Source organism: Triticum dicoccoides, chromosome 4B (assembly GCF_002162155.2).
Source record: "Triticum dicoccoides isolate Atlit2015 ecotype Zavitan chromosome 4B, WEW_v2.0, whole genome shotgun sequence".
NCBI lineage: Eukaryota > Viridiplantae > Streptophyta > Magnoliopsida > Poales > Poaceae > Triticum > Triticum dicoccoides.
The window spans coordinates 579,961,444-579,985,788 of record NC_041387.1 but is presented as its reverse complement, the minus strand read 5'-3'; the positions used below and the strand labels follow the sequence as shown (position 1 = coordinate 579,985,788).

The window sequence follows — 24,345 nt, the reverse complement described above, 5'->3', positions numbered from 1 at the left end:
AACTCGGTGGCGCCGGATAGAAAGAATCAGTGGGGCCGAGTTTGAATTTAGGTTTAGGACATATGTGTGGAAGTGGGAAAGTAGTTGAGGGTATTTGGAGCATATCACTAAGCACTTTGAAGCAAGAGGCTCATTAAGCAACACCTCATTCCTCCTTGATAGTATTGGCTTTTCCTATAGACTCAATGTGATCTTGGATCACTAAAATGTAAAATGAAGAGTCTTGAGCTTGAAGCTTGAGCCAATCCTTTGTCCTTAGCATCTTGAAGGAGTTCCCACATCCTTTAGTCCATGCCACTCCATTGTTGAACTTATCTGAAATATACTAGATAAAAGTGTTAGTCCAACAAGAGATATGTTGTCATTAATTACCAAAACCACCTAGGGAGCACTTGTGCTTTCACAATTGTAGAAGACTATATGATAGTTGAGTATGTGGAGTTTGCTAAACCAAAGCTCTGCCATAGACCCTTCCTGAAAATAAGATGAATTGTAATTGTTTGATGATCGAGAATGAAGTTTGCTAGTTTTCAAGAAAGTTTATGGTCTATGCTTTAACGTGTGAATAGCTTGTTACTTGATGTTGAGAAGATTTATGAGATGAACTACTGTTATGACATATAATCATGCTAGAAAAGGTGATTGAAATTATCATTGATCAAACTTGTACACCTGCTAGCATTCACACTTCATAAATTCTTTCTTTATCATTTACCTACTCGAGGACGAGCAAGAATTAAGCTTGGGGATGCTGATACGTCTCAAACGTATCTATAATTTATGAAGCATTCATGCTATTTTATTATCTGTTTTGAATGTTTATGGGCTTTATTATACACTTTTATATCATTTTTGGGACTAACCTATTAACCGGAGGCCCAGTCCATATTGCTGTTTTCTTGCCTATTTCAGTGTTTCGATGAAAAGGAATATCAAACAGAGTCCAAACGGAATGAAACCTTCGGGAAAGTTATTTTTGGAACAGAAGCAATCCAGGGAACTTGGAGTGCAAGCCAGGGAAGCTTCAAGGAGGCCACGAGATAGGGGGCGCGCCCACCCCCTGGGTGCACCCTCCACCCTAGTGGGCCCCTTGTGGCTCCCATGACTGACTTCTTTTGCCTATATATTTCCATATACCCTAAAACCATTGGAGAACAATAGACCGGGAGTTCCACCGCCGCAAGCCTCTATAGCCACCAAAAACCTCTCAGGAGCCCGTTCCGGCATCCTGCTGGAGGGGGGATCCCTCACCGGTGGCCATTTTCATCATCTCCACGCTCCATGATGAGGAGGGAGTAGTTCACCCTCGGGGCTGAGGGTATGTACCACACTACTAGAAAAACGGCTGCTAGTGGCGCACCTGTTTTTGCTACTAATAGCACACTACAGGTGCGCCACTAGCACCACGATACTAATGGCACACCGCTGGTGCGCCATTAGTATTTGGTTTACTAATGGCGCACCACATAGAAGTGCGCCATTAGTAACAATTTTTTTCAAAATTTTTTAATTTTTTTTCAATTTTTTTTCGTTTTTTCTTAATCTCAGGTCACTATGGCTTAATCTCGGGTCAATATGGTCACCCATCCTCACACTACTCCAGCCCAAGCACGCTTAACTTTAGAGTTCTATCCAACCCCAGCAACAGCTCACTTCACAGGCACTTGTTGATATATCTAGCATATCAATCCTATTATACCTTGTTGATGTCTAGGACTTTGTTCATGTTCATGACTATGATGAAATTTTGAAAAATATTTCAAACTTCCCGGTCATATTACGTATCATTTTTTGAAAAAAATTCAAAAAAAAAATTCAAAACCAATTTTTTTCTGTTACTAGTGGCGCACCGTGGGTGCGCCACTAGTAAGTTTGAAATTTTTTGAATTTTTTTGCCTCTAGATCTTGAATGCCCCGTAACTTTTTTTTCTGTTAGGTTTTTGGGGATTTTGAAAATGTTTAACGGGGTTCCACCCGTTAAATTTGGATGTAACTTTTCGAGTAGATGATTTTTCATATAAAAAACTTGTTAATCCGAGTTCGTATGCAAAAGTTATGCCCATTTTACAAATTTCCAAAGAGATTTTGCAAATAAAGTAGAAATTCATATTTGTAAATTTTCCCAACAACTAGACCACATATCACATGGGAAACTTATTTTCTTTCCTTTTTTTGACATTTTTATCATTTTCTTTTATTTATATTTAAAACTGAAAAGGCGGTCCAGGGGGGTGCATTCGGTGGAATTTTGGGGCCAAGTTAGTAATGGTGCACCGTGGGAGTGGTGCGCCATTACTAGTTCAACTAGTAACTAGTAATGGCGCACCACTCCCACGGTGCGCCATTACTAGTTTTGAAAAAAAAATTTGAAAAAAAATTTGAAATTGTTTTACTAGTGGCACATCATGGATGTGGTGCGCCATTATTAGTTAAAACTAGTAATGGCGCACTATCCCCTGGTGTGCCATTACTAGTTTTGAAAAAAATTTGAAAAAATTTTGATTTTTTTTACTAATGGCGCACCATGGATGTGGTGCGCCATTACTAGTTTAACTAGTAATGGCGCACTATCCCCTGGTGCGCCATTACTAGTTTTGAAAAAAAAATTGTTACTAATGGCGCACCAGGGATGTGGTGCGCCATTAGTATTTGGACACTAATGGCGCACCAACACATGGTGCGCCATTAGTATATAGTAGTGGCGCATCACATGTGTGGTGCGCCATTAGTCCATTTCATCTATAGCCCTTTTCCTAGTAGTGCTAGTAGCTATGTGTTTGATCTCTCTCCCTCTCTCTCTTGTGTTCTCTCTATGGCACAATCTTGATGTATCGCGAGCTTTGCTATTATAGTTGGATCTTATGATGTTTCTCTCCCTCTACTCTCTTTTAATAGATTGAGTTTTCCCTTTGAAGTTATCTTATCGAATTGAATCTTTAAGGATTTGAGAACACTTGATGTATGTCTTGTCGTGCTTATCTGTGGTGACAATGGGATATCACGTGATCCACTTGATGTATGTTTGGGTGATCAACTTGCGGGTTCTGCCCATGAACCTATGCATAGGGGTTGGCACACGTTTTCATCTTGACTCTCCGGTAGAAACTTTGGGGCACTCTTTGAAGTACTTTGTGTTGGTTGAATAGATGAACCTGAGATTGTGTGATGCATATCGTATAATCATACCCACAGATACTTGAGGTGACAATGGAGTATCTAGGTGACATTAGGGTTTTGGTTGATTTGTGTCTTAAGGTGTTATTCTAGTATGAACTCTATGATAGATTGAACGGAAAGAATAGCTTCGTGTTATTTTACTACAGACTCTTGAACAGATCGAGCAGAAAGGATAACTTTGAGGTGGTTTCGTACCCTACCATAATCTCTTTGTTTGTTCTCCACTATTAGTGGCTTTGGAGTGACTCTTTGTTGCATGTTGAGGGATAGTTATATGGTCCAATTATGTTATTATTGTTGAGAGAACTTGCACTAGTGGAAGTATGAACCTTAGGCCTTGTTTCCTACCATTGCAATACCGTTTATGCTCACTTTTATCATTAGTTACCTTGTTGTTTTTATAATTTCAGATTACAAATATCCATATCTACCATCCATATTGCACTTGTATCACCATCTCTTCGCCGAACTAGTGTACCTATAAACTTTACCTTGTATTGGGTGTGTTGGGGACACAAGAGACTCTTTGTTATTTGGTTGCAGGGTTGCTTGAGAGAGACCATCTTCATCCTACGCCTCCCACGGATTGATAAACCTTAGGTCATCCACTTGAGGGAAATTTGCTACTGTCCTACAAACCTCTGCACTTGGAGGTCCAACAACGTCTACAAGAAGAAGGTTGTGTAGTGGACATCAGGCACCTCTGTATCGGGCAATGTCATGGCGGAGTTCGGATAACATCCGTTTTCGGTTTTCAGCCCAAGTTTGGTTATGCTTATCGCGCCAAGCTTGAAGGTCGTTGTCTCTCATTGGAGCGCGTCCCCTTGATCCGTAGATTGATTTGGTCTGGCCGACTCTATTGTCCAGGTCCTGACATAAGTCGTAGGTGTAGCCCGGAGCCAGTACCTCTTTGCCTTGACGGCAAGGTGGCGCGGGCTGGTGTTCGGCGTAAGCAGCCGATCTGTCTCGCCCACGTGGTGGCCGGTCTGGTTCATCAACATGATTATATCTTGACGGTATTGGCTCAAGGGCCTTGTCATCAAATTGTGGAAGTAGTCGATGCTTCGGATAACTCTTTGTTGGGCGCTCGAGGCCGTATTCCTCGGCTGCAAGGACCTGGGTCCATCTATCATTGAGCGTATCCTGTTTGGCTTGAAGTTCTTGTTGTTTCTTTTTTAGGCTCCTCGCAGTTGCGATGAGCTGTCTCTTAAAGCGTTCTTGCTCGAGGGGTTCCTCTGGCATGATGAAATCTTTGTTGCCGAGGCTGACTTCCTCCTAGGAGGCCGGTAAATAGTTACTGTCCTCCGAGTCCTCATTCTCGGCCAGTTCGTCTAGGTTGACTTGTCCGTCTTCCCAATCATCCCGCTCTTTGGCAGGCTCGATGGGGTGGTCGGGGTGGTCAGAGTCTTCAGTATTCTCCGGAGTGTCATTGTCTCCGGTGCCGGTATTACTTTATTTTTCCCGCCGCGATCGTGAACGGCGCCGCTGACATCGACGCTTCGGTGGTACCTCGACGGGCTTGTCCTTGATTGGATCCTAATTGACATGGCCGTCCTCTTTGGGTGTATCCACCATGTACACGTCGTATGTAGAAGTGGCAGTCCAACGCCTGGTGATAGGCGGGTTTTGTCCTGGTTTGGCTTCGGCATCGTCGTCCATACCGTCGATGTCTTCGGAGGCATAGTTGAGCATGTGGGTTAAGTCTTCGATAGTGGCTACCAAGTGGGTGGTGGGTGGGACGTAAAATTCCTCGCACTCAGCCACTAGTTCGGGTTGGGCGTAATTCGGAGGTGATACCTCCGTGATGGCAAGAGATCGCATTAAGTCCAAGGCCTCGCTTAGGAGTGAAGGCCGGACGGGGAGCCGAGGTCCTGCAGAGCTGGGCATGGTACATGACACCTGGCCGTTCTTAATGGACGCAGACCATGAGAGTTCGGAGCCTGCCTCCAGGGGCGAGTTTGGCTCTCTGATGACAGGGAGAGTCCTGCTTGATTCCAGGCTTGTCGAAGATATAGTCGCCTCTGGGTCTCCGGTGAAGAGCTCCGTAGTAGGAGAGAGTCTGGTGGGTTTTGAACTCCCATCCTCGGATGAGGCGGTCTGCCCTTGATCTAAGGCCAGGGCAGGGATGATTGCTGACTCTCGCACGAGGTCAGATAGTGGATCCGACGAGTTTCCTTCTTGTAGGTGAGGAGCGGTCGGGGCCGAGAATCCTTCGAAGGTTAAGTCTCCTCGGATATCAGCGATGTAATTCAGGCTCCCGAATCTGATATGATGACCAGGGGCGTAGCTGTCGATCTGTTCAAGGTGACCAATTGAGTTGGCACGCAGAGCGAAGCCGCCAAACACAAAAAGTTGACCGGGAAGGAAAATTTCCCCGGAAACAACATCGTTGTTGATGAGCAAGCGAGCCATCGAGCCTTCTAGCGACAACACAGCGGAACTCTCAATGAAAGCACCAATGTCGGTGTCAAAACCGGCCGATCTCGGGTAGGGGGTCCCGAACTGTGCGTGTGAGGATTGAAGTTAACAGGAGACAAAGGGGGCATGATGTTTACCCAGGTTTAGGCCCTCTTAACGGAGGTAAAACCCTACTTCCTGCTTGATTGACTTTGATGAGTATAAAGGTTACAAGAGTTGATCTACCTCGAGATCGTAATGGCTAAACCATAGATGTCTAACTTGTATGATTTCTGATAGTCTCTACGGACTAAACTCTCCAGTTTATATAGACACCGGAGGGGCCTAGGGTTGTACATAGTCGGCTTGCAGAAGAAGGAAATAACATATCCGGACACCAATCTTGCCATCCACGCATAGGAGAGTCCTATCCGGACACGGGGGAAGGCCTTCCACCTTGTATCTTCACGGTCCATCAGTCCGGACCATATCACACAATCCGAACACCCAGAGATCCCCTAATCCAGGACTCCCTCATCTGCCGAAGCCCAACCGAGCCCAGATCAGGTGCTCAAGCCGCCGCCGCCCCGTCGCCGTACGCCACCGCCTGCCTGGTCGCCGCCGCCCCGCATCAATTCCTTAGATCTGGAGCGGAGGAACTGCCCAGACCGAGCAAGGCAACACGCCAAGGCCACCACCACGAGGAGGAATTTTTTTATGTGAAAATGATATCTATATTGAGCGACGGTTTGAGCTGCAAAACACTTTAATTTTTTGAATTTCTGTGAAATCTTCGCTGACGTAAGCATTTTTATTTTTTAGTGCATGCGTGAATGTGTATGTGGGAAGAAGGTTGGAGAACCATTTCTTATGCCCCAGTAATTTTTCTATAAAGAACATTATAACTTGTCTACCATAGACGTGATTACTTACATAGCACACACACGACAACCTTTTAGCCGAAAAAAGTCGTGAGAACATATCAACATGAGGTTTAGTCAAAGGTCTCATCGCGATGATTTTTTTACGTAAAAATGATTTTTCAATCAAAACTACGGTTTGAACTACAAAATATTTTTTCAAGTTGAATTTTGATGGAATCTTTTGCTGACGTTCATTTGTTTTTGTCTTATCTACATGCAAGCATGAAGGTTTTTTAGGGAGAATTAGTACACATGATACAAATATCCTAAGAAACAACCCCAACCACACGTGGTTCCGCAGCAGCAGCACAACGGGGTGGTCTCAGCTTGCCGTGAGCACGGGTCTGCCATTGGCCACCGTGGCATGGCGTTGTAGTGAGGGTCGGGCGCGGTCCCTGCCGTGGTGCGCCGTTGCAACCGGGGATCAGACTCGACCGCTGCCGTGGTGCTTGTCGCCCACCTCTACCACATACGTCGGTTGTGCGCGGTGCACCTACCTCATTGGGGAGAAGGATGGCAGGGAGGCGACCTGGTCGGAGGTCCAGCGCTTGCCGATAGCGACACGATGGCAAGGACGGGCGGTGCCGCTCCTCCTTTATCACCGTTCGACAGGAGCTCGTGGCGAACGATGATGGTCCTTTTCTTGCGACATCCTCCTTGTTGCGATTTCTATAACTTTAGTGATGTCGCAAAACTTTCTTCCATAACACCTGTATAAAGGCGGATACATTTTTTTTGCAACATTAGCTCTGTTGTAGAAAACATTTCACAACAATATCTTTGTTGCAGAAGTTCTGCAACATGAACTCTGTTGCAAATGTCTAAACACAACATCATCCTTGTTGCAAAGCTAGCAGCTGAATCTCGCTGAATCTAACATGCGCTCCATGTTGAATTTAATGGCTTGCAAGGTGGCGGATCCTTCTAAAAGATCCGCCGACCGACGCGCAGCATTGCCCAAATTTATAAGACTTTTTTAAGACGAAGGGAGCACTACACTACAGTAGTAGGACGGAATGATGGTACCTTTTACATCCCAAAATATAGTGCATATTATACTTTTTTGTGAACTTTGAATACCATATACTATAAAAGCAATATCATCAGATTTATCATGAAATACATTTTCATAAGGTATATATTTGGTATTTTATAGATATGTAGTGTTTAGGAATTATAGTCTTGCACTTTCTTAGCAAAAAAAATTTAAAAATCAAATATATGCATAAGGGGATACTCAAACCAACTGACGCCTTGCAGGTACAATGTATTTCCCTTTTCCTTGGCTATCATCTCTTTTGGCCAAACCAGCATTCTCTCTTTTGGCCAAACCAACATCCTCTCTCTTGGCCAAAACAGCAGGCATTCTTGCACCATCCAATTTTGCCACAATAGTACGATCATCAGGGCACTGAAACAGAATAATAACACTTTAGTAAAATTACTTACAAGTACCAACCCCACAAGATATAAACATTACCTTGTATATATATATCTTATCCTAGCCTCCTCATCCGCCGGCATATCCTCCTCATTCTGGATGTATTCAGGTACCCCTTGATCGACCAAACCGCACCATACTTTGTGTGGGTGAGAGTGGCGACCTTTATATTTATCAGCATTGATAGGGTGCTTCAAATCAACATTTCCATAACTCGTACATCCATAGCATCGGCCTTAGGAAAAAAAACATGTGTAGACAGTTACTACATATGTCTGGGCATGGCCTAGCTTAGATATTAAAACTACAGTAAAGCTAAGGTAAACATGACACTAGGGGCAACCAAATGACATCTACCACATAAATGTGACCACGAACCTTATGAACAAAACTTAATGTAAGGCGGAAGAAATACCATTGTCATTGCGTTCCACCATACAGAAACAATTGAGCACATATTCCACACTTTCGCCCTTTATTTGTGTGACTTCAGCAAAGAATAGATTGATGCCACTGTGAAAATCACCAGCTCCTTTAGTCTTTGTAGTAAAATTGAGATGATAGTACATACTGAGGCAGCCAATCTCCCCCATATAAAATTCTTGGAAGCACACAACACCATCAAGTTCATATGCAAGATCCTGAAAAGGAGGCATGGATTGTATCAGCAACTAGTACATGAATATAAGACAATTAACACAACCCTGGTAATAGGACAGAGACTGAGGGCAAGGAGGAGGGAGAGAGAGGAAACCCCTAAAAGATGGTGATCTTCATTGTACTTGTCTAGTAAAGCTTGAACCAATAGGCTGATATTCCTAGGTTTCGGATTGTCTTTGGAAGACTTCTTCCTCGTGCCATCAGGCCAGTAAAGGCAATATCATACCGCTCTCTCCGTCTCCGAAAGCCCATCCTTGCGCCTAGTTCAGGTCACAGCATTCTATATGTTAAAAACATTGTAATTTCTGACATGCGAAAATCCATGATAAAGTTGAGAACATTCACATTATTGGAGAGCGCAGGTCGTCGAGATGGCTAGCGATAGCATCCTTGGCTTCCTGCAAGCTCCGGAATGGGCCACCCAAAGGAGGATACGTGTGGAAAGAACCCACAAGGTCTGTTCTGATGAAAAACTGTAAATGCCAACCAGAAAAGTAAGGAGCCAAAATAGGTGGAGATGAGTGCCTTGTGTAGAAATTATGGTGGAAGCGTTCTACCCTCTCGAGAGAGGGCCGCGGGTATTTATTGATAATGATGGGGCTTATCCCATGATCGCATACAAGACTTGGAGTACAAGGGAATAATAGATAGAGATAGAAAGAGGTTTAACTAATACAAGTATATCTCTAACTAACTAACCCTATGCTAAGTATATGCGCCGGCACATAGGCCTACACGAGATATTTCAACACACCCCCTTAATCACAACTTGATCAAGTTGAGATTACGTCTAAATTTCTCAAAGCTCCTTGTAGGCAATGCCTTGGTGAAACCATCTGCAATCTGATCTCCAGAGTGAATAAATCGAACGTCCAACTCCTTGTTGGCAACACGTTCTCTGACAAAGTGAAAATCTATCTCAATATGTTTTGTTCTGGCATGAAACACTGGATTAGCAGAAAGGTAGGTGGCTCCAAGATTATCACACCATAAACAAGGAGCCTGCATTTGTGTCACTCCAAGTTCCTTCAACAAAGACTGAAGCTAGATTATTTCTGTAGTAGCATTAGCCAATGCCTTATACTCGGCTTCTGTACTAGACCTGGAGACAGTGGCCTGTTTCTTTGCACACCATGATATCAAATTTAGACCAAGCAATACTGCAAAACCACCTGTGGACCCTCTGTCATCAATACTTCCAGCTTAGTCAGCATCAATAAAAGCATTGACAAGTGTGGATTGAGACTTACTGAATATTAGTCCAACATTTACTGTATACTTCACATATCTCAGAATACGTTTAGCTGCAGTCCAGTGTAAGGTGGTAGGTGCATGGAGAAACTGACATACCTTGTTTACAGCAAAGGATAAATCTGGTCTAGTAAGAGTTAAGTATTGAAGTGCACCAATCATACTTCTGTACTGAGTACTATCTTCCTGACTTAGAAGCTCCCCTTCATGCAAGGATAGTTTCTCTGAACTAGACAGTGGAGTTGGTGAAGGCTTGTAATCCTGCATTCCAACTCTTTTCAAGAGATCATTAGCATATTTTTCTTGAGATAAAACAATACCATCTTTGTTTCTCTTGACTTCAATGCCGAGAAAGAAATTTAGATCTCCCAAGTCCTTTAAAGCAAACTCAGAGCCTAGGTCTTTCAGGAGTGTTGTTACTGCCTCATCAGATGAGCTTGCAATGATGATATCATCAACATATATGAGCATGTACATTGTTATTTTGGACTTGTTGAAAATAAATAATGAAATATCAGACTTGGAAGGAACAAAACCGATGGCTTGTAACTTCATACTCAAGCGATGATACCATGCTCTCGGGGCCTGCTTCAGACCGTAGAGGGCCTTGTCAAGTTTACACACATGAAAGGGTGCATTCTTGTTTTCAAACCCAGGTGGTTGTTTCATGTAAACCTCCTCTTCCAGAACACCATGCGAAAACGCGTTCTGCACGTCCAACTATCGTAGGCTCCATCCCCTAGACACAACAACAGACAAAACCAATCTGATAGTAGCAGCTTTAACAACCGGACTAAAAGTATCCTCGTAATCTATTCCATATCTCTGTTTAAAAACGTTTGCCACTAGCATGGCCTTGTATCTATCAACCGTGCCATCTGCTTTCTTTTTAATTTTGTAAACCCACTTATAGTCTATCGGATTTTTACCTTAACCACATGGAACCAAGTGCCACGTCTCATTTTTCCTCAAAGCCATATATTCTTCTTCCATGGCCTTCTTCCATCTAGGATCTGTCAAAGCTTCATCAACAGAACGTGGCCCTCCTGTTGTATAGGTTAAACCAAATTTCAAAATATTTTTGTAATTAACATGTTGAATTTTCCCTGTTTGAAGTCTCGTGGTGGTGGTGCGTGTAGTGCCCGCTGGCCCGGGCGCAGAAGATCCCACGCCCGACCGTGCAGGCCTGCCTGGTGGCGATCCCGATGGTGATCCGTCCGAGGAAGCAGAGACCGAGGGGGATTCCCGATCGGACTGGACAGGCGAACCAGCGCCCGCGTCGCCAGCGTCCGCGTCGCCTCCTGTCGAGTCAGTGACCGCGTCGCCACCTGACGCGCCCTCGTCTGCATGCACGGTGGGGCCCGCCACGGGCGCGCGAGTGGGAGACAGGCGCGGACCCGCAGCCCGCGTGGCGGATGGAGAGTGGCTCAACTCGGCCCCGCATGGGCCGTTGCCGCCTAGGCATCCCGAGGCGGAGTCCTGCCGCGCCGGCGGTGTATCTGCATGGGATCGCTCGCCAGCGGATCCCGACACTGCACGCACAGGCGAATCACCCTCGTGTCGCGTGCATCTGTCTTCTTCTGAAGCATGAAATATGGGCTGATAAACCGTGTTTTCAACACCATTTTCTGCAGAATTTTTTTCTGTATTTTCTGCATCATCAACAGGCTTATTAGCATGGTCATGAGAATCATTCATGTGATCAGTAGTATTATTTCCCCCTTGATCTAAGCCGGAAAGATGAGCAGGAAGAAGAAGAATCTCTTTTTGTAAGAGGGCGCCGGCGTTTGGATGGAGATTTTTGAAAGGGAAGACTGTCTCGTCGAAAACGACATCGCGGGAGATATACACCTGAACAGTGGAAACATCTAGGCACTTGACACCTTTATGTTGCGGGCTATACCTGATGAACACACATTGTTTGGGTCGAAAAGAGAGTTTTCGCGAGTTATATGGCCGTAAGTTTGGCCAACACGCATAACCAAAGACACAGAGAGAGGCATAGTTTGGTGTAGTGTGTAGGAGTCGTTCGGTGGGTGTTTCAAAGTTGATAACTCTACTAGGCAGAATATTTATGAGATGAGTGACAGTGAGGAAGGCTTCATCCCAAAACTTAAGAGGCATAGATGCATTTGCAAGTAGAGACAAGCCAATCTCAACGATATGCCTATACTTACGTTCTGCCGAGCCGTTCTGTTGATGCGTATGAGGGCAGGAAACATGGTGAGAAATCCCTAATCTTTGGAAGAAAGGGTTCAATTTTTCATACTCACCACCCCAGTCTGACTGAACTGAGATAATTTTACTATTGAATTTTCGTTCAACTAGTGCTTGGAAATTTTGGAAGACTTGAAACACATCAGATTTGTTTTTGATAAGATAGATCCATGTATACTTGCTATAATCATCAATAAAGCTTACATAGTACTTGTATCTGCCAACAGAAAGAGGTGCTTGCCCCCATACATCAGAAAAAATGAGTTCTAATGGTTTGGAAGAAACACTAGCTGACACGGGGTAAGGAAGCTGATGACTTTTTCCTTTCTGACATGAATCACAAACTGTTTCATTGCTAGGCTCGCCAACAAAAGGGAGCTTATTTTGACTAAGCACACAATGAACAATAGTAAAAGAAGGATGCCCTAGACAATCGTGCCACCTTGCCGAAGATAGTGTGGTGACACCAAGACCTTGTTTATTGGAACTCCTAAAACAGGGAATCAACGGATATAGCCCACCGACGCATCTACCTCTGTAGAGGATTCTCCTCGTTGCCTGATCCTTAATCAAGAAGAAAAAAGGATGAAATTCAAGAAAGACATGATTGTCCAAAGCAATACGATGAACAGAGAGGGGATTTGTTCTAGCATGAGGTGAATAAAGAATTTTTTAAGATGAATGGGTCGACTAGAGGTATGTAATACTGACTGACCAACATGATCGATTCTCATACCTGTCCCATTTGCGCCATGGATCTGATCTTGCCCGCGATACTTGTCACGGACGGTTAGCTTCTCCAGCTCTCCTGTGAGGTGGTCGGTCGCCCCACTGTCGACGTACCTGTTTGTATCCACCCCGTATTGAGCAGCGGCAACAACTTTCTCTTCCAGTGCATCATCATCAAATCTGTACCAGCAGTCTTTGGCACTATGGCCAAACTTACCACAAATCTGGCACTGGATGGGGTCATCCCCCCTTGCGTTGTTGTTATTGGGTTCAGAGCCACCAGAGCCTCCTGGGCCTTCGGGGCCGCCTGGTGCACCACCTGATCGGACGCCCTTATTGTTGTTGTAGAAAGGACACCCACCGCTGCCCTGCTTCTTCTTGTAGCCACCGTAGCCGCCACCGTACCCACCACCGTTTGGCTTCTACTGCTGCTTGCCGTGGGGAGGCGGTGGACCACCACGACGTGCGGCGGTGTTGGCAGAGGACTTGAATCCTCCACCACCGGCGCCACCCATGAAGAGCTCCACTCGCTGATCAAAGTTGCAGATCTGGGAGTAGAGGAGGTCGACGGTGATTGGTTCAATGCGGGCGTCCAGGGCTGAGACCACAGAGTTGTAGTCGAGGTCCAGCCCCGCGACAATGAAGGAGATGAGTTCATCTTCCTCCAGTGGCTTCCCGGCCGCAGCAAGTTCATCCGCGAAGCCCCGCATCCAAGAGAAGTACATCGCAGCAGATTGGGTACCTTTCTGGGCATTGGCGAGGGAGATGCGAAGGTTATTGATGCGTGAACGGGACTGTGAAGCAAACATATTACCGAGGCTTGTCCAGAGTGCATGAGCAGTCCGGATGGAGACGACGGAGACGAGCACATCCCTTGATAGATTGTTCAAGATGTGCCCGAGGACCTGCTGGTCCTGCCTGACCCATGCATCGTATGCTGGGTTTTGGATCGTCTGATCCCTGCCGTCCTTGTCCTTGACAACGACGAGCTTCTGTGGCGCGGTGATGGAGCCGTCGAGGTAGCCATAGAGCTCTGCGCTGAGGAAGTGAGGGAGGATCTGTGCCCTCCACAGAAGATAATTCTCCCTGGTCAGCTTCTCCGAGACCTGAGAACCGAGGCCTGAGGGAGCTGGGTTTGACGATGAGGACGCCATTGGGTTTTGGTGTAGATGGGTTTTTTTCTAGGGTTCAGAACGTGGAGGAAGAGGATGCTCTGATTACCATGTAGAAATTATGGTGGAAGCGTTCTACCCTCTCGAGAGAGGGCCGCGGGTATTTATTGATAATGATGGGGTTTATCCCATGATCGCATACAAGACTTGGAGAACAAGGGAATAATAGATAGAGACAGAAAGAGGTTTAACTAATATAAGTATATCTCTAACTAACTAACCCTATGCTAAGTATATGCGCCGGCACATAGGCCTACACGAGATATTTCAACACCTTGACGTTGGCGAGACATTGTGGGTCGCCGCCTCTGCCTTCATGGAGGAAGAGGAAGTGTTGGTGTTCTTTGGCTCTAACGGCCCCGCGGGCACATCATGATTAGGGTACTCATATCTGAAATGGAAACATGACCAGGAGGTTAGTAGACAAGAAAGTTTAAAACTATGGATAAAATAGAAACAATGGAGCAAGAGTCACATACATACCGTCGGCCTCGATGCCGCCACTGTTTGCCGGGAGGAATATACGTTTTTGCAGATGCCGGATGCCCCCGTCTGAAGCAGAAGAACACAAGCTCGATGAGTTATGTCGATAAAGAACAACTTATTCATCAACTAACCATCTACTGAATAATATAGCAACCGGCATAGCAGAGTAGCAGACGCAACAACTAGTCGAAATCGAAAGCTAGCTAGTGGATCATGGCTAAGTTTGGATATAGCTGAGGATTGCACTTTTCCTTTGTGTAGATGTAGTGATGGAAGTGAAGACGAGGTGCCACGAATTTGGCCATGTTGCTTGCTTGAGGGACAGTGGCTGGCTCGTAGAAAAATAGAGGAGCAAGCGAGCGAGAGAGGGATGAAGTTCATACTGCAGAGCCTCGTCTGGACGCTGGCTTCCACGTTTGCACCCGCTACGCCGCCGGGAGGCATGACCGGAGGGGGTTGGGCGGCGGTGGATGCAGCCGATGGCGGCGCCCCGCCCGGACGTCGGTGATGGCTTCTCTGCAGAGACGGTGGTCGTCGTCGCGGAGGCGTAAAGAGGGCTTTCGTGGGGAGGAGACGAGGGGAAGCTACGGCACCCTTTTGTAGCTAGGGACCAAAAGCAGACCTGTGCTGTTCTATTTGTTCTTCATGTTTTGCTTGGAAGCGGAAACGGACACAGACCTCTCGGAAAGGAGGACGGGAAGGGATACTTGCCAAAAACGAGAACAGAGCGAATACGGTCGGGGACAGATACGAAAGCACGAGCAAACCAACAAACTCGTTCAATTGCTAAGATGATGATGCCTATGAATGAATATTATGATACAAATACTCTACATCCATCTGCACCATCAGTTCATCATGAATGGTTCTCGGCGTATATATAAGCAAGCAGCAACATGTTTTTCCGCGAAAAAAGCAACAACACATTGGATGAGACTCAAAACAGGACGTTACGCACGCTGGGTTGATCATGTGTTTAAATCACAAGTTAACATGAAGAGAAAGATTAGACAAAGACAAACATCGGTCAAAGGACCGGGAGAGGGCATGTGGGGTAACGGGCAGTGGACCATGGATGGTTGAAAGACGCCGTCGACACGACACCAGCGTTGCAGCGTCGTCGACGATGAAGCCCGTTTTGGTCACCGGGAGCAGGGTGTGCGAGCAAGCGGGCACCACATGACCTAGTGTGGCAGCGTAGGAGCACAATTGGGATTCGGCACTTACAACAATAGCCCTGAATCCTGATGGTTCCTTCAAGGTGCTGGCGTGGAACCACAATGTGATCAGACGAAAACAATAACGCAACTTGAAATAAGACATCTATTAACAGCGTGTGCTCAGGAACACAAGAAAAGGTTATGAGACATCTATGAAAAGGCTATCCACCGAACCCTCGTATAAAGAAAAATCGTGTGAGAAGAACATGAACGATATCAAATCACAACAAGATTTATCAGGAGCAGCTTCGGATGGTCGGAAGTAAGGTCATCTTGATGCACTTCCTTTTTCTCTAGCTGCAGAGCTCGCAAGACCCTATACTGCAAGGGAAAAGAACACAAACATGCATATTCTAGTAAAACCTATATACTGCGCGAATCGATATGACCAGAATATGTTGTACAGAAACATAACGAGGTATTTACCTTTTTGTGTTACCAATTAGCCGGGATGCATCCAGGACTGCAATTTGTGGTCAACAACGATGAACAGAAAGAGATTTGCCGCTGGCTCAATGTCCATGTATTACCCACTGTTCCACTTCTACAAGGTGCAGAAGGCCGTATCTCTAGCTTTAGCGTGCGAGCCGGTAGCCGATGTGCATCCACTTCGTAGGAGGGAAGCCATCCATAGTCCCCTTGCCATCAGCATTGGCTATATCTTTGCATGGGAAAAAAAAATCATTTCCTCCTATTATCCTTCATGGGGAATTCACTGGATGAAATAAGGTTTGATAAGATAGGTTGTTCACATCCTTCAGTCTTCCTATCAGTCCTGCTTAAATTGCTTATCACAGACCACTGCATCTCAAAGTTGGGTGTGTGTCCTGCTTGCTGCATGTCATGCAGAAGTCCTGCGGCTTCCGGTGTGTTGTTACACCTACGGTAGTTATCAAATACAGTTCTATACATGCCAAAGGATGCTGCAGACCCAAAGGTCCTTAGCATTTCCAAAATCTTCTTAGCGTCACTGGTTCTTCCCAAGGCGCAAAGGCCACGCATGAGCGCATCACAGGAGATCTCACTTGGTTTTAAGTTTTCCAACTGCATCTCAGCAAGAAAATCAAGCGCCCGATCAAATTCTTTCAGTATACATAACCTGTATATGATAGAGCTGTAACTAGCATCACTTGGAAGTCTACCATGCTTCAACATTGTATTTATCAGATTAACAGACATTTCCACGTCTCCCAGTCTGCAGAATTCCTTGATTAGCACATCAAAACTAATGTAAGATGTAGCTAGTGCACTTCTGCTCAGGTTGTTCAGACATGATTTTGCTTCAGAATTTCTTCCAAATGAAAGGAGAGCTGAAATGAGAGTTAACTCAATGACTAAACCATGCTTCCATTCACTGCCCTCAATCATATGAAATAATTGCAGTGCTTTCTCGAGGTTCCCTAACAAGCAATGGTGACTCAATACTATTCTGAGACTGCGGCTGCTTGGTGTTAATCCCTGAGCAATGCAAGCATCAAGCATAGTAACTGAACGGTCGGTATCTCCAGACTTGTGAAACCCATAAACAAGGAAATCATATGTTGTTTTGTCTGGAGAAATACCGTTACCTTTCATATCCTTCAACAAATCCAGAACCTGCAAAATGTTTCTTCTCTTGAAAAGATAGAATAACAGAATGTTGTATAAAATTAGGTCTTTTGACTTGTCACTGTCTTGGATCAGCTCCTTAAGGTATAATGCACTAGAAAACTGACTCTGCTCACACATTCTGCGGACAAGAAGGCGGTAGCTAGAAATAGATATGCCATGTATCTTTAGCATGATACAAAGAACTGCATCTACTTTTCTCCAATTGTTTAGACAACAATACGACTGAAGGATGGAATTTAGCAACTTGACACTTAATTTCTTCCCTGAAGTGGATGCTTGAACAACTGATATTGCCTGGCTTACTTTTCCTGTCTGCAGTAATTCGTTCACAATGCAGCTGCAAGCTGAGACATCAGAACATTCTGTTTTCATCATAGACTGTACCAAGTCCTTGCACCGTTCTGCATCAAACAATGCTAGTGAAGAGAATGCAAATTGGTGGGTAAACAGATCCGATATTTTGATTTCATTACCGCAGATGTCATACAGTCCAATCGATTCGACAGTCTTCTGCTCCTTTAGGAAGCCCTCTGCCACATTAAGAATCAGTGAACGACCCACATCCACACCCTTTTCTAGGAGAGCCTCCAGCATCGCACATCCAACATTAGTGTAACCTGTCCTGCATAACTCTCTGAGCAGTGCACAATATGCACTAAGAAACAAATTTGGATAGCAGTCGAGCAGCACGCTTATAAGCTGCAAGGCTTCCTCCATTACTCCCCATTTGCACAAGTGACTAATGAGGGGAATCACATCCTTCTTGTCAGGAGACCAACTAAACTTTGTTGCAACATTCCAACACTCCCAAAACCCTGCGATGTTCCTTTCTGTACAGAAGCCTATAAGCAAATAAGTATAGGTATCTTGATTGACTGGCAAGCCCCTTCTGAATAACCTGTCCAAAACTAATCTTGCACGAGCTGACGTCTCATTCTTACTCAGTGTTTGGACGACTAAATTTAGAGTTTGAGCGTCCAATTTATCAAATGTATATGGCATTTCCTCCATAAGGTCAATAACATCCATAACATGCGCAGGGCTTGCACACAAGGACTTGATTAGTTCTGAAGAGCTAGCTGGTGAAATGTAATGTCCCCATTGAAAAGCTTCATTTTTCAGCAGAAGAGCACTTGCAACATTGCCTTGCTGACACGCATTGACTATCTTCGAGTTAATATCTAGGTAAAGAGCATTATCAAGAATCTGTACCAACGAAATCTCAAACCTTTTGGAGTCAGTGTCCAAATACAGGCCATTGCCTACTGAATCAAAAAACTCGGCTTTTGGAAAGCCAGTGGCGTTATCTCTCTTGACCTTCACTCCTAAGTGGTCTAGCCCCAGGAAGGATAAGGCCTTAGAGAGCACACAATTTCCAGATGGAAGATCATTTACACCATTAGTCTCCATTGTTCTCAAGATATGTTCTATATCATCAAACTGCCTATACTTGCAATATCCTGCCAGAAGTATCCTGTATGTTAACAGTTCTGGCATTATTTTTCTTTCAATCATGTCTTCAAGGATATATTTTGCATGTCTGTACAATCCCTCTGTGAAAACACCACCTATAATAGCATTATAAGCACAAACTTTAGGTTCAATATGTCTAGAAAAGCACTCAGATAAATAGAGGAATGCAGCTTTGAGTTTCATTTCTCTACAGCTATGGCATATGAAAATGCCAAAGGTTGTAGCATCTGGGGCAAATCCTAAGGACTCTAATCTTTGCAAGACAAACCATGCCTCGTCAGTACCAAGATTTGTGCACAAAGACGCAAGCATTCGATTGCAAAGACGCAGCTCAGGTAAATACCTCCACTCTTCCAAGAAATTCATCATATCACCAATGTCCTTCTTCCTGCAAAATTCTTTTGCAACAGTTGACAAGGATCCCTTGCTTATTTCAATGTTCAAGCTCTTTAGCTGCCGAATTATACGAATAGCCTGTAAGAATTTGTCTCCCTTGACTAAAGCATTGACGACAAAATCAAGAATATCTCCTGTGCAAGAGCCTAATCCAACTTCAAGCATGTCCACATATACTCTTAATACTAACTCCTCTTTTCTCTTTCCGACCAGACGATTTAGAAGTACTTGATAGCATGAGGCTGAAGGAATCAAACACTTGGACCTTGCACAATCAAAAAGTGCCACTGATTTGTCGAGGTGGCCAGCTTCTGAATACATCTGGGTAATCTGACTGAACAGTCTACTCGCATCGGTGAGAGCCCTGTTGTCATCCAGCAAGAGAAGCAATGATTCAGCTTGGCTGAGCATATGAGCATCTGCAAGTATTGACACCATGATGTCATTCGACCTTGGAAGATGTCGGAAGTCCTTGCTCTGCCACGAAGCCCACCTATACAAATTCCACAGAAATCTTGCGTTCCTAACTTCTGCTGCACCTTGTCCGAAACCGATCAAAATGTCAAGAAAATCCTCAGGCCTCAGCCGCGAAGCACGCCAGAACCTGCGGAGGGTCTCCGGTGAGAGCCAGAGACCAAGCTTAAGTACATCACGCAAGCTGCAATTCCCTTCAAAGGTGTCCCTTCCACTGTCAAAAATGAAAGAGCACTTCGACATAATCAATTTCCCAATACCAGGGCCCAATTTTGCTACCAAATGGACATCAGCCTCGCACTCACCCCCAATATCGTGCTCCGCACTAAATCCGGTTTCCTCTGAAGCTCCGGCAATGGCTGAATTGCACACAGAGCTGCCTTCTCTCTTCCCCAGTGTGTAGTAGCGTTCACCTTTCAGCAAGGCCCCACTGTTGGAGTTCAACTCCGGAACATTATTGGCATAACCTCGGTGTCCAATCTTGGGCTCTCTCCTTAGATTCGAGCTGGAAGTGGTTGAAAATAAAATAAAATTAGTGCCAAGCAGGAACAGCTGTGCCGTTCTGGAGCCAAGAAGCTCTGTCTCTGACGCACCTTGGTCGACGACGCCGTAGATGGATTGCTCGGCGCAACTGCCATGCCTTCCACATGTGATTCCCCCCTGTACCTGTCGCGCGGTTGGGGCCGCCGCATCGCTCACCCGCCGAGGCTGGTGGGCGGACCCATAAGCGCGCCGCCTTCCTTCTCCCCACGAATTCTCCCGGGACGGACCGCGGCGGCGACTGTCAGGTTGGGCGTGCTGGTGAAGGCGGCGCCGCGAGGTCGCCGCGCGCAAGGAGTGGCGGGAGAGGGGGTAGGGGCCGCCGGAAGAAGGAGCGCGGGGGGAGGGGGAGACGGCGGAGGCGCGCGGTGATCCCACCCGGCCGAAGATGGCCGGAGTTGGGTCAGTGGAGCCGCTGGGCCTGGCGCAGGAGGTCGTCGGGCTGCTTCTTTCTGATGCTTTGGATAACAAGGTCCACCAAAAACACCGACGAGGCCCAATTCAAAACCGACACGAACGCGCGCCTCCATCCCGACAAATATACTACAAAAGTACAAATCGCTTCCGAATCTCCCGACGAGCGCCGACGACCGCCATGGACACGAAGACGAAGGGATCCTTCCCCGCCCACTCCTTCCAGCCCCACGCCGTCGACGAGGCGCCCCGCTACCCCAGCTCGGTTCTCCTCGACAGCAAGGCCTACTTCGCCGACCGCGAGAACGGCACCACCGCCGAAGCCGAGTCGATCACCGGCCGCACCGTGAAGGTCACCTTCTGCCTCGCGGATCCGCCGGCCGTCTCCCACTTCTGCGTGCACGGCCCCGGGTTCAGCAGCGAGGACTACGTCGTTGAGCCCCGGGTTATATCCTCGGACAAGGACCTCGTTCTCCTAGGCTTCGGCTTCGCCGCCAGCCCCCGGAGCAACGTGCAAGGACGTGGTCACGCCGAGTACTTCGGGGCTGTTTGGTTCTAGGCCTAGCATTGCCACACTTTACCATATATTTTTGCCAAGCTTGTTTAAGATTAGTTAATCAAAATGAGAGCCACAAGTTGGCAAGTCTAAGGGAATCTTGCCACATTTTTTATGTGTATGCCATGTGGGGTCCAAGTGTGGCTTGAACCAAGCACTCACCTAAGTTGGTCAAACTTGCCTAATTTTAGGTGTGGCAATCTTTGGCAAAGTTAGTCACAAACCAAACAGGCCCTTCGTCTACAAGGCTAGCCACGGCGGAGGGCCGTCGCTCACACCGATCCCGGCCACTCCCCCAGGCATCAGAAACCACATGGAACGTCGGCATCGTGTCGTGCGACAACGAGGGGGGTTTTCTCCTCGCCGACCTCACCCATGCGGCTACCCTTGCGGACTTTTACCTCCACGTCTTTTCATCCAAGACTGCCACGTGGACCACGAGGACACTACAGGTGCAGGCGCCACTTAGCCACATCAGGGCAGAGGACCTGTTCACTGTGCCTCACAAGGTGATCGTGCTTGGCAGAGGCATGGTGGCATGGGTCGACCTCTGGCGCGGCATTATCGTTTGCAACATCCTCGAGGAGGAAGCCGACCTCTTCATCTATTTCATCCCACTGCCCAAGCCTGAATTCAACTTGCCCCGGATGGGTGACTTGTAAGACAATAGGTTTGGGAAAATCGGTTCAACCCTCCAGGGGTGGCCTATCACATATATATAATGAAGGGGTACAATGTTACATCATACGTACATATGCGTACACATATACAGAAGCTATACAGTCTAACACCTTCCCTCAATCTTAGCCACTTCCTAAAGAATCTAGAAGGGTAAGATTGCGCCGACAATTCTCAAACTAGGTCAAACGCTTCCGCTACAACGCTACGACGCCGCCGCCGTTCTCGTCGATCTCGCCGCGTCGTCGCCGTCCTTGTGATCGCGTCGCCGCCGCCATGTCGGGATCCGCTGCCTCGGGCTCCTCCACGGCCAACTACCTGCCGGTCTCCCTCGCAGCTCTACTCTCCCGGCCCCTCGACTCTATCGCGGCCGCGTCACTCCCGTTCGGGATGAGGAGCATCGGCTCCTTCTTCTCCTCGTCGATGGGCAACTCGCTGGTGGTCCACAACACCAGCACCACGATGGGCGCCTCTTCGCCCGCCTCCGTCAGCGACGCCGCCGTCTTTTTGGCCCAGCTGTCGGCCTCCGCGTCGGCCCTGATGGCCGGCCTTACCGCGTCGGGCGCGGCTACTGCGCCGTCCGTTCCTGCGGCCACCGCGCCGTTCGTCCCCGCGGCTGCACCTGTGGCCCCTGCCCCCATGGCGCTTTCACCTCCGGCAGCCTACTCCACGGGTTCTTTGTCGCCGCCGCCGTTTCACTTTGGCAATCTCATCACCATCAAGTTGTCGTCGGACAACTACATCTTCTGGCGTGCGCAGGTTCTCCCGCTTCTTGGGAGCCACTGAAGGAAATATGCCCTAGAGGCAATAATAAAGTTATTATTTATTTCCTCATATCATGATAAATGTTTATTATTCATGCTAGAATTGTATTAACCGGAAACATGATACATGTGTGAATACATAGACAAACATAATGTCACTAGTAAGCCTCTACTTGACTAGCTCATTAATTAAAGATGGTTATGTTTCCTAACCATAGACATGTGTTGTCATTTGATTAACGAGATCACATCATTAGGAGAATGATGTGATTGACTTGACCCATTCCGTTAGCCTAGCACTTGATCGTTTAGTATGTTGCTATTGCTTTCTTCATGACTTGTACAAAGTTCCTACAACTATGAGATTATGCAACTCCCGTTTACCGGAGGAACACTTTGTGTGCTACCAAATGTCACAACGTAACTGGGTGATTATAAAGGAGCTCTATAGGTGTCTCCAAAGGTACATGTTGAGTTGGCGTATTTCGAGATTAGGTTTTGTCACTCCGATTGTCGGAGAGGTATCTCTGGGCCCTCTCGGTAATGCACATCACTATAAGCCTTGCAAGCAATGTGGCCAATAAGTTGGTTACAGAATGATGCATTACGTAACGAGTAAAGAGACTTGCCGGTAACGAGATTGAACTAGGTATTGAGATACCGACGATCGAATCTCGGGCAAGTAACATACCGATGACAAAGGGAACAACGTATGTTGTTATGCGGTTTGACCGATAAAGATCTTCGTAGAATATGTAGGAGCCAATATGAGCATCCAGGTTCCGCTATTGGTTATTGGCCGGAAACAGTTCTAGGTCATGTCTACATAGTTCTCGAACCCGTAGGGTCCGCACGCTTAACGTTACGATGACAGTTTCATTATGAGTTTATAAGTTTTGATGTACAGAAGGTTGTTCGGAGTCCCGGATGTGATCACGGACATGACGAGGAGTCTCAAAATGGTCGAGACATAAAGATTGATATATTGGACGACTATATTCGGACAGCGGAAGTGTTCCGGGTGATTTCGGAGAAAACTGGAGTGCCGGAGGGGTTACCGGAACCCCCCGGGGAAGTATTGGGCCTTAGTGGGCCTGATGGGAGAGAGAGGGCAGCAGCCCAGGAGGTGGCACACCCCCTCCCATGAGGAGTCCGAATTGGACTAGGGGAGGGGGCGCGGCCCCTCTTTCCCTCTCCCTCTCCCTCTCTTTCTGTCACATCCCTAGCTTTACCCTGGCCTTGGACTAGCTTGGTTGCTGCATCATGTTTAAATTCAAATGAAATTTGAATTGAGGGATTTTCAAAGCCTCAGAATCCTTTAAAAAAATGATGATCAAGATAAAAATTGCTTCAAATAAGTCCAAGAAAATGTTCTTGTTATCCTCTGGAAATATTGGCAAGAGGTAAAATCCAAACCAATATTTTCGGTATCTCAGAAACATTTATTTTGGGTATTTGAATTAAATCAATAGCTATTTGAATTGGACTTATATCTACTGTTAAATAAATATAGGTCCAATAATTCTGAAATATTTTTGTGGAGCATTGTTTTAATTCTTTCAGCTCCTAAAAATATTGTCAGAAGCAAAATAAATTGAATTGGTTTCAAAACCAAATTCAAAACAAACCTGCAAAATAGAAAACAGAATTAAAATAGAAATAAAAGAGAGAGAGAGAGTTTTACCTGGCCACTTACCTGGCAACCCACTGGCCGGCCCAGCACTGTGCTGGCCCGTGCCAGCCAGCTGCTTCCCCTTGCCAGAGCA

The 24,345-nt window shown here is 46.3% G+C and overlaps 1 protein-coding gene across 4 annotated transcripts; it reads right to left on the bottom strand.

Annotated features, from left to right (window-relative positions):
* Nucleotides 1-15,305: 15,305 nt before the first annotated feature.
* LOC119291542 (pentatricopeptide repeat-containing protein At5g15280, mitochondrial-like) lies at nucleotides 15,306-20,706 on the bottom strand. 4 transcript variants are annotated; one of them, XR_005142497.1, is made up of 3 exons: nucleotides 20,221-20,696; nucleotides 16,100-20,132; nucleotides 15,306-15,994 (listed from the first exon to the last, which is right to left on the bottom strand). XR_005142497.1 is itself a non-coding variant. In XM_037570316.1 (3 exons), the coding sequence occupies exons 1-3, from the start codon at nucleotides 20,274-20,276 to the stop codon at nucleotides 17,034-17,036; spliced, it is 3,045 nt and encodes a 1,014-aa protein (XP_037426213.1). In that variant the 5' UTR covers nucleotides 20,277-20,706; the 3' UTR covers nucleotides 16,920-17,033. The 4 variants fall into 4 exon arrangements, 1 of the variants encoding a protein (XP_037426213.1); XR_005142498.1 differs by having other exon boundaries at nucleotides 15,306-15,717; XR_005142499.1 differs by lacking the exon at nucleotides 20,221-20,696 and having other exon boundaries at nucleotides 16,100-18,852; nucleotides 19,101-19,233.
* Between the last annotated feature and the right edge of the window lie 3,639 nt (nucleotides 20,707-24,345).